This window comes from Gopherus flavomarginatus, chromosome 17 (assembly GCF_025201925.1).
Source record: "Gopherus flavomarginatus isolate rGopFla2 chromosome 17, rGopFla2.mat.asm, whole genome shotgun sequence".
Lineage (NCBI taxonomy): Eukaryota > Metazoa > Chordata > Testudines > Testudinidae > Gopherus > Gopherus flavomarginatus.
In genome coordinates, this window is record NC_066633.1 from 2,029,365 (window position 1) to 2,053,392 (window position 24,028).

The 24,028-nt window shown below is 42.7% G+C and overlaps 2 protein-coding genes across 7 annotated transcripts in view; one reads left to right on the forward strand and one right to left on the reverse strand.

Moving 5' to 3' along the window:
- The window catches only part of MAPKAP1 (MAPK associated protein 1), a 172,460-nt gene extending 157,772 nt beyond the window's left edge, over positions 1 to 14,688 (forward strand). For all 6 annotated transcript variants that reach the window (XM_050927008.1, XM_050927010.1, XM_050927009.1 and 3 more), the window contains 2 exons: positions 9,705 to 9,802; positions 13,177 to 14,688. In XM_050927008.1, the coding sequence (XP_050782965.1) occupies positions 9,705 to 9,802; positions 13,177 to 13,302 (224 nt within the window). In that variant the 3' untranslated portion in view covers positions 13,303 to 14,688. The remainder of the gene's footprint in view (positions 1 to 9,704; positions 9,803 to 13,176) is intronic.
- A 4,676-nt stretch (positions 14,689 to 19,364) lies between these two features.
- On the reverse strand, positions 19,365 to 23,725 carry LOC127036269 (zinc finger and SCAN domain-containing protein 29-like). The gene is made up of 3 exons (XM_050927079.1): positions 23,148 to 23,725; positions 22,471 to 22,502; positions 19,365 to 19,448 (listed from the first exon to the last, which is right to left on the reverse strand). The coding sequence occupies exons 1-3, from the start codon at positions 23,659 to 23,661 to the stop codon at positions 19,365 to 19,367; spliced, it is 630 nt and encodes a 209-aa protein (XP_050783036.1). The 5' UTR covers positions 23,662 to 23,725.
- Positions 23,726 to 24,028: the final 303 nt, after the last annotated feature.

Here is a 24,028-nt window from a genome sequence, read left to right on the forward strand (position 1 = left end):
AGTCAGCAATGGTGTGACAAAATGTGCGATTCTTGACAAACTCCTCGAAGGCTGGACTTTCAGCCAGGTGCAACCCAGCTTCATAATACACTGGTGGGTTTGCACCCACAATTTCAATGGCAAAAAAATGTCATTTCAAAATTGTGCACACAGCCAAAAACAGGCTGTATCTAAAAATCCAGTCCTGAAAATCTAGGTTTTTGTCATGGCCTTGATACCACACTAGCTTTGGAGGCGTCATATGTCTCTAAACTCATTTGCATCCAAAAGATCTGCAGTTGGAATGATGGGGGGAGTTTTTGGGGACAGTCAGCACTGCAGAGGTAGCACATGCTGCTGCTGAAAGGGACACTTGTGCCCAACTACAACAAACTGCAACTCCTTCCAGAGAAGTAAGGAGCCAGCAAGAGGATGGCTTGGAGTAGCAGACATTGAAGTAGGAAAGGCTGCGGATGGGAGATAGCAAAGACACCTTTGCAATATTGGAGAGTTTGATTTTCTCTCTTTCACATCACAATCCCGGCAATTTTCGTATTAAAATAGATTTTATCTACTTTTCAAGGGTGAAAATAATTCTCTTTCTTCTTTCTGAAATCTGCACCTCTACAAGGTCCAGTAAAGATGCCCCAGAATGCATTATTTTAGGGCAATACAAGAGACTTGTGGTGTGACATCCCAGGATGATGCATTCTGGCGCACTCTTAGTGGCAGATCAGTATCTATTGAATTTTAAAAGACCAAAAGTTATTTTAGCAGAGTAAAGGAATGAAACTCACTGTATTTCCTAAGTTTTGCCTGTGATTTTTATCAGCATAGTGATATATGTTTGTAGCAGAGTTTACATCAAAAATTATTCTTGGAGCTTCCTTGAATGAATTATTACAACAAACGAGAGGCTGAGAAAAGATAAGGTTTTTGAGTTCTGCAATATATTTTGTTTCCATGTTTTTATCTCTTGTAACACAAGCATGCTCCATCTAGTCTTTCAGAAGCGCACTGCAACATATAACAGTGGTTGTACAGTGCCTTGCAGTTAGATTGTGTGAAAACATACCGGATGTTTTATTAAACTGACTGCTCTCTGGAGACATTAGCAGTTGGATTATAATGAAGTTGTTCACTGCACTGCTAGACTTACCTGTCATATCTCTGAACAGAAAGAGATGTTCTTCAAAAACTTCCAACTATGGCCAATTTTTCACGTTAACATGGAGTGCTACTGTCAAAGCAGTTTGGTCATTATGATCAGTGTGTCTGAAGTTGTATGCAAAATTTTCCCAGAAGTATGCAGGTAACTAACATGGGTACGGTTACTGTGTCTTGCAGAGTATGGAGACCCTAGAGTTTCCAGAGAGAATTCTTTGAAAATAGCGATGGCATATAAAGGGGATGAGAGGGCAGTATAGCTTCCTTTCCTTTAAATTCAGATGTCTCACTGTAAAATAAGTTCATGCAGTGAAGATTTATAGCCATACCCCTGTGAGTAGTAAAGGACGTGGAACTTTGGAGATCAAGTTTTTGAATATTTACAGATGAATTTTGGGAGTTGGGGTAAGTAGTTGAAACTTCTTATCACAAGTTCACAAAACTTAGGGCTGCATCTAATTAAAGTCAATGTGCAAATATATATTTGTTTTGAAATAGCTTCAATATCTAGTTTGCTGTTAGTGCTGGGTATGTCTGAGAATTGTTGTGTGCCCTTGCATTAGGCCAGCGTTAGTGTCTGAATTAAGTCAGGCCTCTTGAATTCAAACAGGGAGAAGAGGTAATGGCCTTACTAGTTAAACCCAGTACCATTAGAATCTGCAAACACTGTATAAAGTGCTTGTTTAAATCAAGCTCAGTCTGATTATCACAAAAGATTCTGCAGGTTTTGAATCTTGAAAGGAAGCATCCTATCATTAAGAAATAAGATTTAAACCTTAATAAAGTAGCTGTCATTTTTATAGCTGAAGAGAGCTCTGTATCTCAATTAAGTGTACATAATATAAAGTCTTAAGGAAGCAACATAATAGGTTTAATACAATTATATCCCCTTGCAATAGTGTAATTTAAAGGAAATTTGATTATGTTATTGTCTTACATTATTTGAACACAGGTAAAACTTCAGTGCCACTGACCCTTGCCTATTTTTAAAAAGTGCGCTACAGACAAAGTGCGGGTTGTGATCGATGCGTGCTGTTGCTGTTCCTGTTAAGGTTTAAGGTTACCAGGTTACCACAACATCTGCAGAAAGAAAACATTGATCGAGCACTGAAGTTTTGAGGGGATTATTAGTTTGAAGAAAGGCCTTTTGGTAAAATTGAGGATAAATTAGTGTGGTAAAATTGTGGTCTCCAAATGGAATAAATCTTTTTTCCATTCCTAAGTACTTGCCAAGATCTGTAGAAATCTGTTTCATTTGCTAATTAAATTCAAACTACTGAATAATGATTCTTTATCATCCTATTTTTTATTAAACTAAAAGGATCGCTCTTGTTAGCTCGAGTAGCCTTAATGCTAAGATGGGTTAAACAAAAGCATTCTGTTCTGTAGGTCACAGATATATCGGTAATTTCAAGTTGTAATTTAATTGCCTGCATTGAACCCTGCAGTTTAAGGTTTTCTTTAGATTCCTATTCCATTGTTGCACTGGGGCTTAACAGAATGTTAACCCAGTAATAGACATACGGCCTCCCCATTCTGTGTCTTGCTATCGAGCGGTTCTGCATGACTAGTTAAAGAAGATGGCAAGAAGATTAATGAAAGCAGCCTGATACAGAAGGGGGTAGGTACCTTTGCAAGACTTCTAGCGAGAAGATATTAGAGCTGAACCAGAGCTTGGCTTTTTCTTTATCCTGTGACCTTTGAACCTGCCTTACTGTGGATAGCTGCCAACAGAGCCGACATTTTGATTGATGTTGCTACACGAGTCAGTCTTTCCCATTGAATTCCACATCTGCACGAAAATAGCTTTTCCAGCAGAATTCATACTGGCTGTAAGTGATAGCCGAATTGATGGCTGAAATGCTTTTATAGAGTTTTCATTTAAAGCTAAATGTATTTGATGTTTTAATTCAGTATCATGTTCCTCTAGATTATATACATTGCATAATATTAAATTAATGATTTTATTGTTGCATTATGAAAGAACTGATTAGAAGACCAACTAAAAACCTTAATACAAAGCATATAGAATGTTTTGTTTAAACGAGCGTAAGAGCAGCCAGTCAGTTCTTTTAGAACACAGAGTTCTAAACAGCTTCTCACTTTTGTTTAAATAGAATGGAATATTTGAACGATTTCTTTTAGCCAGTGCATTCTTGCCATGAACATCCTGTGCTCAGATCTGCACCCAGCACCTTGTCAGCAAGTTTATCTAATATCTAGCACACTGGGCCCTGGATCCCTTCAGTGGAGCAAGACTAATTACTGGAGCTGTTTTGTGAATGACGTTCTGTGAATAAAATATTGCTTATTTGCTGGTTACCAGAGTTGTGGTCCTTTCCAGGGATAACACGGCACCCACAATACATGATCCAAGGCAATAACTTTTTGATCAGATGAGCCAGAGGTAGGTTCAGCTGAGAGGAAGTCTTGAGAAGACTATAACTGTAAGAAATAACAGCAGTTGTAATTCAACATGGACAATTGTTTGCACCCATAAAATAGCTAGGTAGAGATCTAAATGGGTGCAAGTGCAGGTGTGAATAAGTACACATGATTTTGTAGTTAATTGTGTCTGCAGGACACTGTGGGCTCAAATCGTTGGAGGCTAGATGGGGACGTGGCTAAAAATCAGAGCTATCCGTATGTGACATACTGTAGGTCAGAGGTTGATGCTGCTTTTATTGTACCACTGGCAAGGTCACCCCATGTTGGGTTGGCATTAATTGTGTAAAGCTTGATTCACCAGAGAAAGTGGCTGGTTGCAAGGCAAATAGGGTTTTGTCCATGCCTACGAATTAATGACTGGCCTGGACAAATATTTACTATAGCAAATAATAGAGACTGCGTTTGCAGTGAGCAGTTCATGATGTGTGATATATAGCAGGTTATAGTTACGAAGTTATAATATTGTAGCTGTGGATTGTTAATTTAAGGGTAACTTTATTAATAGATTCAGCCCTGTGATGTATTAGCATACGGTAAGATAAAGTCCTGCCTGAGTACAAAATAGAGCTTAGCTTTAACTCATTAAATACATCCGTTATTGAATAGCCTTCTCATAAAAGTACTCTGGAGCCCAATCAGGACATGCATTGCCTCATCCTTTTAACAAATATGTTTCGTAGCCCTATTAAAAGGGGTCTTCATCTATCCTGTCAAAGCTAGTCTACTGGGGTTTTTTAGTTTAATTACACTATCCAATTAAAACTCCTTGCTGCATTTTGATTCGCTTCTCCTTGGGCTTGAGTGGATATGACATTTACAAGGCTCGCCTTTCAAGCAGACAATAGCGTGATTGATGAGGTGCAGACGCAATGAAGGAGGCGATTGCCATGTGGAAGCACTGCTTAGTGCATTTTGATTTATTTATCATCTCTTTCCAAAACAAGGTTGCTGGTGAAGAGGTTTTGGGCAATCCTGGGTTCCACCTCAGTTTTCATAGTTCATGCAAAAGCCTTTATTAGATTTCTGCCTTTGATATAATTTCTGAAAGGATAAAAACTGAAAAAACTCCCCATGTGTAAATAGCTAACACAATGTGACTTTAAAATGGTCACATGAAGCACATGCTTCATTGCAGCTCTGCTTTCACGGATCCTGGAGTGGAGGCTCCCACTGTAATAATGTTTCCTTAAACAGACAGTAATGGAATGTAAAGGGCCTGAGTTATGGAGAAAGTCTCTCAGACTATGCAAGTCCCCAAAAGAAATGAATAAACCAGAAAAAGTACAGCTGCCTGTTTAAACTTTGTATTAGTGGGCATCATATTATACTCTGTTGTCCTCACCTCCTTGTCATGAGGTGTACTTTACAGCAGCTGTGTCGAGTGACCTACTGGCAACTACCGTGAACAGGGAAAGTTTTATCATTGACTCCAGTGGGGCCAAGATTTCACCCGTAATTTCTGTTGTTGTCATTGCTTCTGAAATATGACTCTCCTTCTAACAGATGCACCTTTCCAGGATGGGTGATTACATCCAGTTAAATAAACTGAAGAGCTGTCCAGATTATTATTCTTATTATTATACTACAGTATTGGCATATAGTAGCTCCTAACGGCCCTGTCAGGGATGAAGGCACCATTGTGCTAGGCTCAGATAGTGCATAATTTTAAAAAGAGTAAAATTGGCAGTTGTTGGTAACATCTGAACTCTGGGGGGAAAACATTTCTACTCAGAGTAAAACTGGTGAAAAATTGTTCCTCATAAAAGGGCTTAATGTCTTTTTCTGTCAAAGTGAAAAGCTTCTTTCTCTTATGTGAACGGAAGCAAGATGTATTTTACAAAGCTTTTATACATTTTTCCAAGCACAACTTGTATTTTCCAGAAATTCTAGGAAAAATTTCCCAACTATTGTAAAAACTGAAGTTCTTCAAAATTTCATGGCACTGCACAGTCATTCCAGGAAATGAAATTTGACAGCATGTCTCAGCTCTAGAATGTGAACAGGATAATAATAGAATGTTCTTTAAAGAGAACATATGTAAATAGCCATTTGTATGAGTCTAGTATATTTTCCTCATCAAACATGAGGGGATACAATGAAAATGTGGTTGTAATAGTGCTGACTCCTGTTGGATCAAACAAGCTCTGAACATCTCCCAATTTTGAGGGATTGGATGTCCAGACATGAATGCTTAGGGCTCTTTAGTGTTTAACGTTTAATTCGTTTCTCTGGGATGTCAGAAGAAGGGAAGGGAAATGCCAGAGATGTTGGGCTGGAGCAGAACATATTCATTTCAACCGTATACATTAAAGGGCAGGCAAGGCTTATTTAAAAGAATTGACTATAACCAAGCTGTTCGTAGGAGGCTGTGCTGTCTGAATTCTAGAAGGTACAGTAGAGCTCATTTGTCTTCAGATGTTCTTTATATGGAATTATAAAAATACTGAAATTTGTATTGATCTCTGAATTACCAAGGGTGACATTAAGAGGGTTTAGAACTGTATATCACATATTTAAGTACTCTTGGAAATGGAAATCAATCCATCCCTCACAATTCATAAATTCCATCTGGCCAGACTAGTAACAAAACAAAGTGCCAGTTGATTGTTTCAATGAACTAATATTTCACCTTGTGAACAGTATAATGTGGATGTGGAAGCACATGAGCATAATACTGTAATGCGACCTTCTAAAGGAATGTTTTGTAAATCACCTGTCAGAGGATATAAACCCTGGCATCACCTATATTGCTGATTATACAAATACTTTCCACAAACTAGCATTAGCTGTTTAGTATAAACTTTGGAGGTAACTAGACTTGCCATTTTATTAACCACATATAGCCCCAAATTGCTGGGGTTCCTTTTAGGGGCATGAGACCATTTTGTTTCACTCTTTCTGAAATCAGCGATGTCTCAGTTGGCGCTTGCTTTCTGAAGCAGGAAATCAAGCTGCAGCCCTAACTGATGGAGCGTGAATGCATTGTGCTGCACCTGCAAATGCTCCAGCCGGCTGCTGCAGTGGAGCAGGCCTCGTGGAACAGCCTGTCATATGGTTAGGTTGGTAGCTCCACCATATAGCTCTGGTTTGTGTTCTGTGCAGCCCATCACCTTTTGTGCTGGGCTTTCTTATTAATTTTCTCTTTTTTATGGAGAAGCTCAGTTCTTTTTATGGTGTTTTCAAGAGACCTTCACACCACAATATAAATTCTTTGTTCTCAGGGTAACCAATTGCTTGTTTCCATCTTAGCTAACATGCCTCTCTTTAAAATATTACTGAGTGCTTCTAGTGTAGAACAAGGTGATGTTGGGCATAAAAACTAGATCTCTCCTCCTTGTGCTCCTCCAGGAGGATTTGAGGGCAGCCAGACCTCTCTGGGGTGATGGATTGAACTCTGCCTCCTGTTACACAGCACAATAAAAGTGTTATTGACATGTATTGCTCTGTAATTGTCATTGAAAAGGCTGACTCTTTAAAATCCAAAAGTAAGTGCTTAAAATAAAGTTCTGTGGTCTGCTTCTGCTTCTGTCAGCTGTATAAATACTGCAGCTGAAAAAAAAGGAATAAATCACGTGTTTAAACAAGAGGTGAGAGGGCTAGGGAAGGTTTCAATGTGACGCTGGCCTGTTTTCCATATTTCAAGCAAGCCTATTGTCTCACTTATTCTTTTTATTAATATTCTGCCATACAACATTATTGCTTATCTACTCTTGTCAATATACTGTAGGACTGCAGGGATTGAGAAAAGCACATTGCTAGTGATTCTTTTTATTCTTTATATAATATGTAGTTTACACCTCTGCAATGCAGAGTTGAAGTAGCAATTTAATGCTGTTCCTTCTCACTGAAGAGATGGGTGCATGTGTGAGAGATGTTGTGTTTGCAGCTTGCATCTGGGCCCATTGTGCATATTCACCTGTTTTGAGAGGAAAAGCCCTTAAATGGATGGAAGGAGTTTAGGTAATTTGAGCTGGAGACAGGGTAAAGCTCACCCCCTCTCCCGTCCCATTGTTCCCAATGCAGGCTGCTCTGCAGGGAGTTGCATACACTTGATCCGCTGGCAACACCATTGCTCCATCCTCAGCCTCCTGAATTTCCCCCAGGAGGGCCTCCTGCTGCAGTCCCCTGCTCTCTGCACAGCAGAACACCCCACTTGCCCTGTGTTCAGACCCGTCCGTGACCATGGGACCGTGGAGGATTTAGCTTTTAAGCAGTCTGTGCCCTCGAACTATGTGATTGGCCAAGTGAGCAGGGGAAGAATTAATACAGGTTTTGATACATTGCAACTACTTATTCTTATTAGTAATATTTGGTACCTGGAGGTCACAACCAAACCCTGCTAGAGTACAAGACGGTCCCTGCCCTGAAAAGCCCCTGGTCATACAGCAGGTCAGTGCCAGATCTGGCAATAGAGCCCATGTCCCCTGCTTGCCAGTCCATCACCTACCCACTGAGTGTGCTTCCTCTCCCACCACAAAATGGGTTGAGCAATCATTTCTGTTTTGTGTTTGAGAATTGTTCAAAGGTTCTTTGAACACCCCAGAATAGTCTGTCTACATAGTCACAGCCCACTACCTGGGAGAAAGTACCTTTGGGACAGGAGAGAAGCAAACCTAGAATGAGCCGTTCCAGGTGGGCTAGTGAATTGACCGTTCCAGGTAGGACCCGTTTCGGTATGTGCTGCGAAGAAGCCTAGCCCATTACCAGCAGTGAATAGAGCCCTTTGGATTCTTGGCCTGTAGTTTCTGCCATATTTTAAAATTCCAGTGTGTAACATCGCCTTGTACCATAAAAAGCCATGAAAGTTGATAATTTACAAAGTTATATTATGTCTCTATGAATAGTGTGTGTGTGTAGTTGCACTCTTAGAATGTTAAAAGGTGCTGAATTCAGTCCTTAGCAATAGCCAGCCGTGAATGAATTAACATACTGATTAGCCTGTAGCTGAGACTTGCAGCATTTTTAATACCACCAAAGCTTCATTTGTCAAATGATTTAAAGTTTTTTTAATTATTAGCCAATTTTTCAATAGAGAATTTATATTCGTGATTAGTGCATCATAATGGTGCTTAATTAATATGCCATGATAAAATACTGAGGTCTCAAATTTGTTGGCCATGGTTTCCTAGCATATATCAGTTGATTTTTGAAGATCTGAAGAATTAGATAACGTAAATAAGCTTGCAAATAAGGCTTCCTCCAGGAAAGAGGTGAATTTCCAGTAATGTGGCTGGTACGTTATGGATTAGTAACTGACCTTTGAAATGAATAAATTAAATGAAAACTGATGAAAAAGCTTACATACAGGATGCATTGAGTTTTAATTTTGAAACCATTCATGTTCGTATGGTAACTCACTCCTGTGAGTTCTGCCATTAGGACATCTGCCCTGTTCACATTAATTTAAAGGTCACCAGCTTCCATGCCATTCCACTAGGCCAGCCACAGAGATTTGCCTACCTGCCACCAAAATGTTGCCAGTTGAATCAGTAAAACTATTTTCTTTGGTTCAGCAGGATAAGGCCTGTCAGTCGGATGGTACATTAATACGCAGCATGACTAAATTTTGTTTTCAACTACCCTAGAATAAAGAGCTGTGTTTCTAACTGGGAAGATCTGTTTTGCAATATCATTGCTACAGAATTTTTTTCTTTAAAATTACAGTACTGTTTTATTTAGCCTTAAGCAGCTGGGTTTTTTTTATTTTTACAGTGATAATTCTGGGGTTAATTGGCCTTTTATCTTATATATAACACTTATCTTCTACATGTGATGATTATACAGTGGGTAGTTTCATAAAGGAGTTCTAATGTGGTAATTTAACTGAAATATAGTCTAGGGCTGAATGGGACCTAACTAGCCGTTTGATAGATTTTTGCATTTCCTACAGTGGGGAAATGAACTTTATTGAAAAGAGTTCAGCTGCTCCTGTAAGCGAGCACTTGCCTTAAATTGAAATGACATGAGAAGCCTGTCAGCATTTCATTGCTTCCTTCTGCTGTGCGGATGGTATGCTAAGATCACCATCTGTGGTTTTCTTCTGTCGAGCACACGAGCTTTGCTAAAACTTTAGAGAAGTATTTTGAACACTGTATTTTTTATCTTTCCAGGTCATGCAATATTTAAACTTACATATCTAAGTAATCATGACTACAAACACCTCTACTTTGAATCAGATGCTGCTACCATCAATGAAATTGTCCTGAAGGTGGGTACTAAAATTTAATGTAATCCAGAATTCTAGGTGTTTTGTTGTTCATTAGACATGAAAAAACTGAAAATATTCAGAAGGTTCTCAGTGCATGTGGATAATGCAAAGCATAAGCCATGCTGAGAGGTTTTATTTGGTTACCACTGAATTTTCTGGACTTTGTATATTGAATCCATTTTTCAGACAGGCTAAGTGTGTGTACAATATTTTTTCCTATAAGCTCTGATGTAGCTAATAGTCTGGAAGATGTCAATTCTCTGTGGAATTGGAACCTACCAAATTTTTACTTTGTTAGGTAGTTTACCTTTAGATTTGTGATGTATATTTAAAGATACAAATTAACCCTTAAAAAACCAACCATTCCCAGATGCATGTGCCCTGTGTTTTAAATCCTTCTGGAGTTTCGCTGGCATCACTGGATTTTACTAACCAGGACATACAGTGTGACTGCTAAACTTTAACTATTTGCTTCGCATATCCTCCTCAGAATCATTAGAAAATATTTTTGTGCTGGTAGCAGTATAACCAGTCTTCAGTAATTCCCCCCTAGAACTTAGTTTCCCATGTAAGCCAGTTTTAAATCCAAGCCATGCAGGATGTGGCCTTGTGCCCAAAACAATACTACCAGGCCCTTGCACTATTCCCTTCTTCTGGGGCAAATATTCCTGGCTGGCCATGGTCTGCTCAGTGCAAGTCTGGTGGGAGGATCCAAAGGGGGTTTTAAGTGACCTTATGTCCCCCAACACGGGCTAGTCAGGGACCAGTTGTCCCAGCTTTAAAGCCTGCCTGGCTGGCCAAGAGACAGTTATGGGTGCTGAAGGTCCCGGGCATGGAGATACCCTGGTCAGACTCCTTTTCTTCTCTGAATGCTGGGGGTAGAATAGGGCTTTAGGTCACGGGAGGATCTCCCTTTGCTGTGAGAAATGGCAGGGCACTGCCTCCACCAGATTTCTAGTGGCTCTGCACCCAGAACAGCACAAACCAGACACAGCAGGACGGCAGCTCAGTCCCTAAGATTGTTGTTAGGGCCACCGTTTAAAAAGTGCCCTCTGCGTGGATGGGTGACTGGGAGCCTAGTCCATGCATGGAAGGTTTCAAGATTTGTCACTTCAAGCACATAAGCAGAGTTGATTAGGACTAAAGAAGTGGGTTATCTACCCACAAAAGCTTATGCCCAAATAAATCTGTTAGTCTTTAAGGTGCCACCGGACTTCTCCTTGTTTTTGTGGATACAGACTAACACAGCTACCCCTCTGATACAAGAATCTACAAGCACTGTATAAACATGGAGTTTAGCTTCCCTGCCCCATGGTGAGGTTGCTAAATAGTTTATAATCATCTCCATTTTACAGGTGAGGTACCTGAGCCCACACAGCGAGCAGTTTATCCAACAGAGAAAAACTTCTTCAAATTATACCTGCAATTAAATAACTGAGCAATAGGTATCAACTTCACAGCAGTGGTGGCTTAGTTTAATACAAAGCTGAAGGAGTGCTTGACTATAGCGCTCTTTGAACTGCCTGGTGTATACGCACGCTAGATGAGGAAAGGGGGGAACCCTAGCATTACTGGAAACAGTGGACTTATGTAATAGTTGCTTTCAAATAGCTTCCCGCAGTTTCTCAGTGGAGTTAACAAAAGGAACTTCCTCTAAGTAGAAATGGGGAATATTTAAACAAAACTTCCACTGCACTTCAGGCTTTTCTTAATAGCCAGTGTTAATATTATTCAAAGATTTCATGAGGACTCTAGTAGAATTATAAACCAGGATTTGACATCCAAATAATTTTCATAGGCAGAGATTAATTCCAAGTTTATGACTTCAACACAGGATCAAGCAGAGAATTGTAGTTCTGGCAGGACAAACTTCTCTCCTTGCTAATTTAACAAATGTTTTCCCAAATGCATGTCTCAATACAAAGAATTTTTCTACCCCAAATATTTTATGTTTTAAGTATATTTTATCATAACCCATTTGATTTTATAATGACTTGTTATATGAGCAGGTTGATTTACTTTCCGAAACAAACCATCATAATACTGTTGGAAGATTAAACTTAATTTTCTGCAGTCTTATTATTTTTGCAGCAATTTACAATTTTAAGTGATGATTTTTATATGCTATTCCCTATGTTTAATAGTGTTTTCTGCATAAAGGTTATGGAAGTGCTAAATAACTGACATGTGATACAGCATTTTAGTGAATACCCTAAAATATGGGTTTAACTATTTTTTGCACTAAAATTGTGAACTCTTACATTGGAATTTTTATCACTACTTGTCTTAAATTAAACGATTCCACTCCAGAAGTCTTGATATATCCAGGAATATTCAATATATTTTTGGAAGGCTAAAAGGACAGACTTGATATGTGTAAAATGAATATTCAGGACACAGATCTTATTAAACACAATAATATATTACCTTTCTGTACCTATGTTGTAACTTGTTTATATAGAGCATTTTTCTGTTTCATAAATACATTTTCAAGTTAAGCCTTTATTTCTTTCTCATTCTGCAAGCGTTAGCAGATGCCAAGAAATTAGACTTCTCAAATTAGGTTCTTTACATGATCAAGTGACAAGGACTGAGGTTTTATTGACCATGAAAACTTGCTATATTTTTATGCCTTAAGCTGTAATATGCAATGAAAGTGAAACACTCTACAGTGCATAAAATTGTGCAAGTTTTAAGCCACAGCGTATTAACCAGCTAATGGCAGACCAAAGGGCATTTTTATCTTTTGATTCTTGCATTAACCTTCCATTAAAATTATCTATGTGATTATCAGAAAGCACTGGAGATAATAAATTTAGTGAATAGTAGGCTTGTTAAATATCATTTAAAAATGCTTTCATCAAGTAATATGTGCCAAAATACATGGAAAGTATGAGATTAGCTGAATATGCAAACATCATAAAGAGAGAATGTTTTGTATTAAAGCTGATAAAACCTTTTATTGAAGCCTATTAATGTATTAGACCAGCACTGCGAGTCTTCATGACTTACTGCATTCATCTGGCAATTTGGCTAACAAGTGGCAGAACAACAGGGATCAAGTGCTGTGAGCCTGTGCACTCTTATTGTATCTCATGTCGTCATCTCGTCCAGGGATGGTAGAAGGCTACAAGCAGTAACATTGCACAGCCATTCCTTAAGGTGACAAGACCGGAGGGTCTGCAAGCCCAAAATTAGAAGAGTTCTCTCTTGTCTATGGGGTTTGAATGTTCTGTGCCGTTCCTACCTTGTTCTTTTCATTGGCATCGCTCTAGGGCTGGGTTTAAGTGAATCACTGTTCAGTGATGTGAAGATTTGTGTGTTCTCAGGCCATTCCACCAGAATGAAATGAAATTTTGTTATGTGTTTTCCAGGTTAACTATATTCTAGAATCCCGAGCAAGTACAGCCAGAGCAGATTATTTTGCTCAGAAACAAAGAAAATTGAGCAGGAGAACAAGCTTTAGCTTCCAGAAGGAGAAGAAATCAGGACAGCAGTAATGTCTAGCCTAGAGCAAAAAACTGTCCACACAATTCGAAGAAGGAGAAGCTCCCAACAGCCTGAGAGAGGTGGGAGCCAGAACTACAGAGCTCTTGCTGCCAACAGCCAGGAGCAGCCAAGGAAGAGAATCAGGAATACGCAGTTTCTCATGATGAACAGATGACCCCGCTTTGGTTACGGGAAGTCTCCCTTATGACAAAAACAAAGAGCCATATCAGCCAGAAGGAGGACTGTGACACTTACGATTCCTTTGATTAGAAACGAGGAGGATGTAGGCTGGCATCGTTTAAGAACTATAGTATGTACAATCACAAGGAAAGATGTAGTTACAAATTATTTCACAGCCTGATAAAGATAAATTCTGTACATCTGTTCTATACACACACGCGCACACACAGGTACTGCTTGTGACATGATCAAATTTCTAAAAATGAAATGTATCTGTTTTTACTATTAATAAAGGTGTAATCTTTCTCCGGGGTTATTTCATGCACAGTTCTTTGGAGGGATAGCATTAAGCTACAGACTGTTGTGTCTCGTGTTTGCGTCCAGGGACAGTGGCGCAGTCACTGCACACAGTGGATTCTTGAAGAAATGTTTATACAGCCAAGTCTGTTTTTTTTTCAAGCACATTTAGCAGCTGCATTTTTCTACTTTGAAGACGTCTTGTTGGAAGTTATTTACCTCCAGTAAACTTTGTATTTTGAAAACCCTGGCAGCTTTTCTGGAATGGAATGCCAAAAACCTTTCTTCTTGGCAATGGGGTCTCCAGTAATTATGAGTGGCTGAATCAGCAGAGAAATTCCTGCTCATTGGGCTGAGTTTCTGCTCTGTCTCTCGGAAAGGTTTCACCTGAGGATTGAGAAATAACTTTACTTTTTCTTTTGTATTAACATTAATAAACGTTTTATAAATCAAAATGAAGACTTAATTTGTACTGGGATTTGTAACTGTTCCAGCTTTGCCCATCTCTACAGAGTTGGGTGCCATATTTCTGTGGGTAGTGGGAATTGTAGCTGCCATTTTGTTTTCATTTTGGTTCGCCAAAAATGTCTTTTATGAATTTCTGTATGTTGTTAAAGATAAGAGCTCTGGGGCCCTGTTACTCTCACTTTTGTATCAAGTGGATGCATATGGCTGTGCTAAGAACACTTGGCAGGATTCTGCACATAAGAATGAAGAAAAACTTCCTCCAGAAATCTGCAACACACACTGATTTCTGCTGGTTAGACCAAATATTTTCTCCATGTTCTATTGCCTTGCAGTGAGATTGACCTGCAGACAATTTAACCTGTTAGAACTTCTTTCTTTGTTTTTGTATTAAAAAATGTTCTCTCTCTCTCTGAGCCTTAATGTATAGTTTAGGAATAAACACTAAGGCAGATAATTCTGTATTTTGTTATTCGTATGTTGCATTAAAGGTCTCAAATTTCTAAACTTTTTGCTTGTTCTATCAGAATAACTGTGAATGAAACCCCGCCTGGAAGAGCTGTAGAAGTGTGTTTCTCCTGCAAGAAGCATTCTGATCCTCCTTGCTAGTTGGCAGAAAAGGCTTTTTCTTACCATGTTACTTTGACTTTGTGGAGTAGTAATAATGGAAGGCAAATGTAAGGGATACTAATCTTTTATAGTCTAGTACTTATGTTTTTAACTATTTATATGCACAAATGCAGCAAGAAGCAGTGGAGAAGGAAATTGCAAATCATGCAATGGAAATAGCTAATTCAATTAATTTTAACATTAAATAGTTCACAAAGTGACGTGAACATGCTCTTTGTCAGCCAGTTTTAATTCTTAGAACTGAGCTGTAAAGTGGCATGTAAGAGAAATAGTATCACTCACCCATGGTACATTGGTTTTGTATCACTGTTGTGCAAGGGCCAGTGAATCGAATTCTGTTGCTGTCTGCCTAGATACAATTACTATAAATAAGCATTCAGTATGGGCAGCTGTTTGCTTTTATTAATACCTCAAGATGCTGAATTCATTAAAAATGTTTAAAATGTCTGTATTTTCAGCCCCCTGTGTGAGTATACAATCACTTGGGTGTACAACGTGACAGTCTACAGAGGCAAACTCCATTTGTGCCCCACTTGTGTGTTATAGGTTTGTGTGGGTGTAACTTCCCTGTAAACATGCTAGAGTGAAAAGGTTGCTCATGGAAGTTACTTACACAAACAGGCTGGGGTCCCTCAGAAAACATGGCCCTAAAATTAAGTTCCTGGATGCCAAGCCCAAAAGGAATCGTGACCATCCCGTCTGACCTGTGTAATCTAGGCCATAGAACTTCCCCAGAATGGCCACATTGGTCCACAGCTATCATGGCAGTATTGTCTGTGGGTTTATTTTTAGTGGAGACCCTGCACCAACTGTACCCGTGACACCATAGAGCTGTGGCACAGGAATCATGGGTTTGTACCATTCTTATGCATTTAAATTGGGACAAGCTGGGAAACAGCATTCTCTAGTACAGCCAGTGAACATGGGAAGCAGTTAGCAAATGTTTTTGTATCCTAAAGTCCAGTCTGAACGTTGTTTAACCTCCAGCTAGCGTCAAGCCCAGACAAGCAGAGGGGATGGCTTGGTGGTTTAAGCCTCAGAATTGGATTTCTCAAACTCCCTGAAACTATAGGATCAGATCCAAGCAGGATTAAACCATAGTCCTTAGCCATGCCAAAGTAGAGAAATGAATGCCAGCGTGTAGCTCAGGCAGATCATGCCAAGTAGATGGGCCTAGCAGCTGCTTGTCAGGGCTCTGCATAATATTCTGTTTAGTAAGGTAATTGCATAAGTTCTTCGAGAGAAACCTTGCAGAAGGTGTGTGGGCAGGGGTGCGAAATCACAGTTCTAAGCGGCATGACCATCCCAGCTTCCTTTCTGCCATCGCAGCCGACACATCCTGACAAAGGCTTTTTCTAAGGTGCTAGATTGAATGGGGAGGCCTTTGTGGTGAGAGGCACTAACATTCTGCCCTAGCTACCTGAGAAATCCTTCTCCCTGTGCAGTCGTGACCGGCGACTGCCAAAGACAGCCGCGTTCCTCTACAATGATGAGACTGTTGGCCAGGGGAGACTTGAAGGAGACAGACCTTGCACAGGAGCTGGACCTAGACTATGGAATTAGAAGAGAAGAATGATGCTGGATGTCACATTTTCAGAGCTAACTGCACCACTCACTTATTCCACTTAACTCACCCGTAATGAATACTTCACATACACACTCTCACCCACTCCGCTCACACATGAACTCAAAAACTCCTGAACCGCTGACCCTTTTCTACAAGCTGGGAATGGAGAGAGGGAGAATGCCACGTACTTCTGATTTTAAGTGCATGGTAGCTACTCCAATGGGATGGGAATGGGGATTGAGCAGGGAGCATGTGTCTTGATTCCAGATTGACTTGCTCCCAGTTATAAATTCACTTTAGAAACATCAGAGCCAATGTAACTGAGGACCTGGAGCTGTAAGCTGTACGCCATCCCTAACTGCAAGAGACCTCAACTTCTCCCACCGAGCAAGCATTTCTGCTGTTACAGCTTGGGAAGGAGTTAAATCAGGACTCGTGATTGCAATGTGCGCACAGCTGAACACAAATCCATCACAGACTGGTCTTTCCCTGGTAGTTGCAGATTTAATTGATTCAGATGGGCATTCAAGTGGGTCAGAAAAGCAAGCTGTTCATTCTATGCCTTGTTACTAGGTTTAGGCGGAATATTGTAGCTGCTGACTTGTGATAAGGATGACTTCTCGCTTAAGTACGTTGGTATTTATTGGGTGCAACATGATTTTTTTTATTACTGTCTGTTCTCAAAAGTGCTCAACCTACTTGTGTGTGCTGAGCATGCACACCCAGGAGGTAAAATGTACGCATGCAAAAAAAAAAATCACTTGCATGCTCACGTGACAGTGCTCAAGCTGCAATGTATAAAGTTGCATGCTCACAAATAGAAGGATGTCATATTTTGGAATTGCCCCTTTTGAATAAGACCCTTACAAGGTAACCATTTGTTGCATCACTGTCTGTAAGCAGTACCTCCAACTGACAATGAAACAATGCATTTGTCCAGGTGAATAGGGTTCATCAGATCGCTACAGCCAAGCTGATGAAGCATGCCAGCAGTGGAGCTTAGTCATGTCCAAGACAGTTCAGATATAGGTTTTATAAGTCCTTTTCCTTTTGCCTTTGTGGGCAACACAAATATCTAATTCTTGTCAAGGAAACATTGATTATTAGTGATGAGGAAGGGTCTTCCCTGCTTGTTCTAGAGGGAAGAGGACAGAAAAGCCACTAGACGTTTGTGGATGCTGGAGTCCTGTTCCCATCTTTCAGTAATCGTGCCTGCTTTTCAGTTATCAGTCTGCCTTAGAGGAATGTCTGGTTGCCCGCCTAGCAATGTGACTTTTTACAACGGAATGAATTGCAGTGTCCTAGAATGCAACACGGCTTCACCCAACTGGCCCAGCCTGTAGCCCCAAGGCTGTGTTATCCAACTGGTTTTAGCCAGCAGGGAACCCATTTTCCTGTCATCCTTCCCAGATTATGCTTTGGGAAGGTGTAGCTGGGTTGGCTTGCACATTTGTCCATGCACACTACGTGGTCATTTGGGTGTAATATCAGATGGAGTTTTGGCATCAATCATATTATTTATCATCAAAAGAAAAGCCTTGGGATAGCAGCTTGCAGATTCTGTTCCTCAGTGGGATAGGTGGAATTGTGTAAACTGTTTTACTTCATAGTGATCCTTCAAATGGTTCTGTTCTCTCACTGTCGTGCCAGCTTCTCAACTGACGTGCAACCAACTTTTTGTTTTCCCAGTGATGAAAAATTCTTCTTCTCAGCATTTAACTTTTGGCTTTGTGCATTGTGCTGTTTCTGTCCTCCCTGTGTTCTCACATGCAGTGCTGCCAGCTGCTAGGGTGATAGATAGGTGGTTCCAGATGCAAATGACTTGAAATACCACAGCATCTTGCAAAAATAGTGACCAGATGTCCCGATTTTACAGGGACAGTCCCGATTTTTGGGTCTTTTTCTTATATAGGCTCCTATTACCTCCCACCCCCGTCCCAATTTTTCACACTTGCTGTCTGGCCACCTTATGCAAAAATGATCATGAGCATAAAAGTGCTTTCAGCTTCATCAGCTGACAAAGGGGCAGGGGAAATGTAGATAAGCAGAAACTGGATGAGTCACCTGAAGGTGAGTAGGGGCAGGCGTGTGACACAGTTGACATTCCCGCCACATCATCCTTGAAGGAAGGTTGCAGCCGGTGCAGAGACATCACATTCAAAGTTAAGCCTCCATGTACCACTGTCATCTGCTGGGCACCAGGGTACGGCTCATCCTTTGATAGCGAGGGCCACGCCTAGACCATGCTAGCTGCTTCCTGCAGCTTTGTACTTGGCTACCTTCATGACCATGAGGCATTAATATAGCATGCAGCTTATCAAGCAAGCAGCAGCAGCATTAGACAAATGGATACCTAGAGCTGGCCTGTGATCCGTGTCATTCAGAATTCATTAGGGGTGAAATCTCCAGCCCTGGGTAAAAATCCAGCACAAGTGCTAGGTGCTGCTTAACGCCTGAGGAACTCAATGGGACTGTGGGGCCCTCAGAACAGGGCTGGATTTCACCCTGTCGCCCTGGTTGTATCCTGAGATCTCCCCGCAGCTAGTGCTTGCTGCTGACCTTCTTTGGACTAAATACTGGCTGCCTTTAGGGATTAGTGGAATTCTTGCTCACCCAAAATTAATGCTGTTAATCAGCGTGTGGCCTGAACGTACTTGGGGACAGCTCTGGGCTCCTAAACTGAGCAGTATCCATCCCTGAGTTCTGGATATCTGGTCCTGCTGCAGGTGAGCTTTCCTTGGAAAACGTAATTTGTGTGTCATTGCACCAGCGATCCGATCCATTACAGTTGAAAAATTTTTGTCCAAATATCCTGCTTCTAAAATTGGGGGCGGTATCCCAGGGCATTCTGAGATTGAAGAGCTGGTTAGCAAGAGGAACTCAATGCAATTGCTAAATGAACTTGCTGTTCCTTAGTGAATTGTCTGAACATAGCTAGCTAATTGCTTTATGACTGAGTGTGTGATAAAATACCTCAAACTGTTCGGGCTGCGCTCTTAAGATGGCTAAAGCATTTATCTAAGAGATTTGCAAAAGAATAAAAAAGCTAATGAATACGTGATCCATGGTGTATTCCTGTTCATAGCAGAGCAACAACATCTGGGCTCTGGTGACTGCAGTGTCCCATAGGCTGAACAGTGTGGCAGTGACTAATACATGTGCAAAATCTGATCTGTATGGCTATCGTGCCAAAGGATTCTTCACTTAACACAATCGCTAATGAGCCTTCTGCCTCGGATCAGATGGATGCACTTTGTGCTGACTTTCAAAGAAGATGAAAATTAAAGCATCTGCAGTTGCACATTCAGATCAGTCTAAGGGTGCGTCTACATGGCAATAAAACCCCTGCAGCTGGCCCGTGTCAGCGACAGGGCCTGGGCTGTGGCGCTCTAACATTGCAGTGTAGGTGTGATGCTCAGGCTGGAGCCTGGGCTCTGGGGCTCTCCCCCGTGGCGGAGATGGAAGGCGGCGGCTGGGGGAGGCAAAGACTCTAGCTGATTGTTAGAGATTCCTACTGTGAGGCAGCACAGTACCCAAAAGTGTGACTACGCAGAGCCATCTCAAAGGACTCTGGGTACAAGTACCCTTCATTTGCCCTTTTCTATATTGCCCTAGCCAGCCACATTAGATTGTGGGTGGTGGATTGCCTTGACATTTGCATTAGAGCCGAGATTAATTATACTATTGTTTAATGACCTAGGGGCATAAAAATTGGTTACTTCAGGGTTTGGCTATAGTTGTAGGTGTGCAGCGCTAGGAGTTAAAGCTGTCTTTGTACAGCTGTGTAGGGAAAGCGCTGGAGTGTGGCCACACTGACAGCTACCAGCGTTGCAGTGTGGCAGCATTTGCAGCGGTGCTGGGAGTGGTGCATTATAGGTAGCTATCCCACAGAGCACCTCATCCCATTTTGGTGCCATTTTGGCACCGTGGGTTGTGGGAAGGGGGCGGAGGGGCGAGTCATTCTGCTTCCTGTCCTAACGCCCCGTGATGCATCACTTTGCATCCCAGCAATCCCTGTTTTTCTGCCCACGTTTGGCGCCATCTTGACTCTCTCAACGGTTTCTGTGCAGCGCGATTTCTTTGGGAAATGGAGCCCAAACTGCTGAGGAGTATACTGACGAGCCTCACCAGCACATCACGTTTGGCAGTTGAGCTATTCCTTAAGATCCAAAGTGATGAGGAGTCCGACGATGATTGCGAGTCGCGTGACGCATACAACACGACATTGCTTGTGGCGTACACGGAAATGCTCAGCACCGTGGAATGTCGCTTTTGGGCTCGGGAAACAAGCACTGAGTGGTGGGATCACATTGTCATGCAAGTCTGGAATGACGAGCAGTGGCTGCAGAACTTTCGGATGAGAAAAGCCACTTTCATGGGACTGTGTGCTGAGCTCACCCCCACCCTGCGGCGCAAGGACACGAGATTGAGAGCTGCCCTGATGGTGGAGAAGCGAGTGGCTATTGCAATCTGGAAGCTGGCAACTCCAGATAGCTACCAGTTTGGAGTGGGAAAGTCGACCGTTGGAATCGTGTTGATGCAAGTTTGCAGGGCCATTAATCACATCCTGCTAAGAAGCACCATGACTCTGGGGAACGTGCAGGACATTGTGGATGACTTTGCACAAATGTGGTTCCCTAACTGTGGAGGGGCAATAGATGGGACTCATATTTCTATTCTGTCCCCACCCCACCTGGCATCAGAGTACGTTAATCGCAAGGGGTATTTTTCTATGGTTCTCCAGCCGCTTGTGGATCACCGTGGGCGTTTCATTGACATTAACACAGGCTGGCCTGGAAAGGTGCATGATGCACGCATCTCTCGGAACACTGGCCTGTTCAGCAAGCTGCAGGCAGGGACTTTTTTCCCAGACCGGAAGATCACATTAGGGGATGTTGAAATGCCCATTGTGATCCTTGGAGACCCCGCTTACCCCTTAATGCCTTGGCTCATGAAACCATATACAGGGAAGCTTGATAGGAGCAAGGACCGGTTCAACTACAGGCTGAGCCAGTGCCGAATGACTGTGGAGTGTGCTTTTGGCCATTTAAAGGGGCGCTGGCGATCTCTGTATGGGAAGTTAGACTTGGGGGAAAGCAGCATCCCTGCGGTTATATCAGCGTGCTGTACCCTCCATAATATTTGTGAAGGGAAGGGTGAAACATTCAGTCAGGCATGGACCTCCGAGGTTCAACGCCTGGAGGCTGAATTTGCACAGCCAGAGAGCAGGGCTACTAGAGAGGCCCAGCACAGGGCTGCAAGGATTAGGGATGCCTTGAGGGAGGAATTTGAGGCTGAAAACCACCAGTAATGTTTGGTGCCTTGCACGGGAGTGAAGTGCAGTGGTTACAATGTTAGTAGGAATCTGTTTTTCCTAGCTGATTTGCAGTGCCCGTTTCTTTCCTGGGCTAAGGTACCTTTGACTTTCTGCAATAATAAAGACTGTTTTCAAAGCCAAGAATTAATTTATTGAAAAGAAAATAACTTTATTGACAGACACACAACATTTTGGGAACCTAAAAGGCAGGGGGGTGGGGTGGGGAACTGTACAGTCACAGGTTTGAATATGTCCTGTCCGGAGTGCTGTGCAATGAGTGCTGCACTTCAGGATGGCTATACTGCATGGTGATGGGGGTTGAGTGCAGAGGGTAAGGGTCGTAGTTCTCAGGGCTGGTTGGTGAACGTACAGGTGTTGGAGGCAGCTGGTGGAGGTGAGAACCTGGATGCTGGGGAAGGGGGTTTTGAGCTAACATTGGGGCACAAGGGAAAGAGCTTTGGGACAGGGGGAGCCGGCGCGGTAGTGCTCTGCCTGCATGGCTACGAGCGCCTGGATAGAGTCCGCTTGGCACGCCAGGATGCTTATCAGCTGCTTTGTGCTTTTCTTTCTGGCCGCTGCGTTTTTCTGGCGGATCCTGCTTTCCCTTTCCCTCCAGTCCTGCACTTTTTGATTCTCTGTGGCAGAGTGATCCATAACTGCTGGCAGCATGTCTTCTTTGCTTTTTTGCGGCTTCTTCTGGAGGTTTTGGAGTCTTTGAGTTACTGCTAACACGGGCAGCCGAGAACTCAAGGTTGCTTGTGGAAAGGCAAAAAAGGCAACACTTAACAGAGGCAGCATTGTTTATATCTCAGACAGTTATTCCCACACAGTGAAGGAGTAACATTCTTCACAATAGCATAATTTTCCCATACCAAAGAGAGCGCGCACAACCCACAGGAGCCCCGAAATGGTGAGTAAGGGGGACTGATTGCTTCAGGGCTGTACTGGGGTTTCTGTGCATTGGGGAAGGCAAACAGCTGCAGGGGGCACCTATACTGAACACTCTCCCAACATTTTCCACAGGAGTTGATCCTGGAAGTTATCTCGCTGCTGCGGGTCACCTGGGAAGAGCGGGAGGGTCTTCTACAGCAATGCGGATTCCGCCCTGGCCCCTGTGCAGCTTGCCTGTGTGCAGCAATAGTCCCCCCACCCCTCGCGGCCCAGTGGCGCGGATGCGTTAGCCTGACTGGGACAAGGACCACGGTGGCTCTCCCTATAAACTTGCGCAAGCGCATTGCCCACGCTCTGGCTGAAACGTTTGAAGAGATTACCGAGGCCGATTACCGCGACGTGATAGACCACATCAATGGGCTATTCCACATCTAGGCATGCATGCATGCAGCCCTAACCCTCCCTCCCTCTCCCGAAACATTTCCATCCTGAAAATAAAAGCCACTTACCAGGAACCCGCTCCTCTGTTTGTCCTCCACCAAGTACCGGCTGCTGCAACTGGCTACCTTCCTCCTGGCTTGAGAAGAGCTCCTGGCTGCATGCCTCCAGGGACTCCGGGGTGTCTCCCCCGACCCCAGTACCCTCACTCTTGGTTTCCTCCTCCTCCTCCTCCCTCTGCTCTGAAGTGTCCATCGTGGTCCTCGGATTGGCAGTGGGGTCACCCCCAAGTATCGCGTCCAGCTCTTTGTAAAAACGGCAGGTTGTGGGGGCAGCGCCGGAGCGGCAGTTTCCCTTGCGGGCTTTGCAATAGGCACTCCGCAGCTCCTTCACTTTAACCCTGCACTGCACCGCGTCCCGGTCATGGCTCCTTTCCAGCATGGCCTTTGATACCTGCCCAAAGGTATCGTAATTCCTACGGCTGGAGCGCAGCTGGGACTGCACAGCTTCCTCCCCCCAAACACTGATGAGGTCCAGCAACTCGCCATTGCTCCATGCTGGGACTCGTTTGGCGCGTGGAGGCATGGTCACCTGGAAAGATTCACTGATTGCACTGCACACCTGGCTGAGCAAACAGGAAGGGGATTTTTAAAATTCCCCGGGGCATTTACAGGGCGGGTCACCTGAGGCCAGGGCAGTAGAGTTTGAACTGATGAGCAGAGTGGCTGAACAGGCATTCTGGGATACCTCCGAATACCTCTGGAGGCCAATAACAGCACTTTTGGTGGCCACACTGGCGGAGCAGCGCTGCATCGCCAGCCTTGCAGTCGTTATTCCCCAGGCCGAGGTGGAGGGAGATACAGCGCTGGATGTGCCTTGCAAGTGTGGAGAGCGAGTGAGTTGCAGCACTGTAAAGCCACCACCAAAACTGCAACTCTCCAGTGTAGCCAAG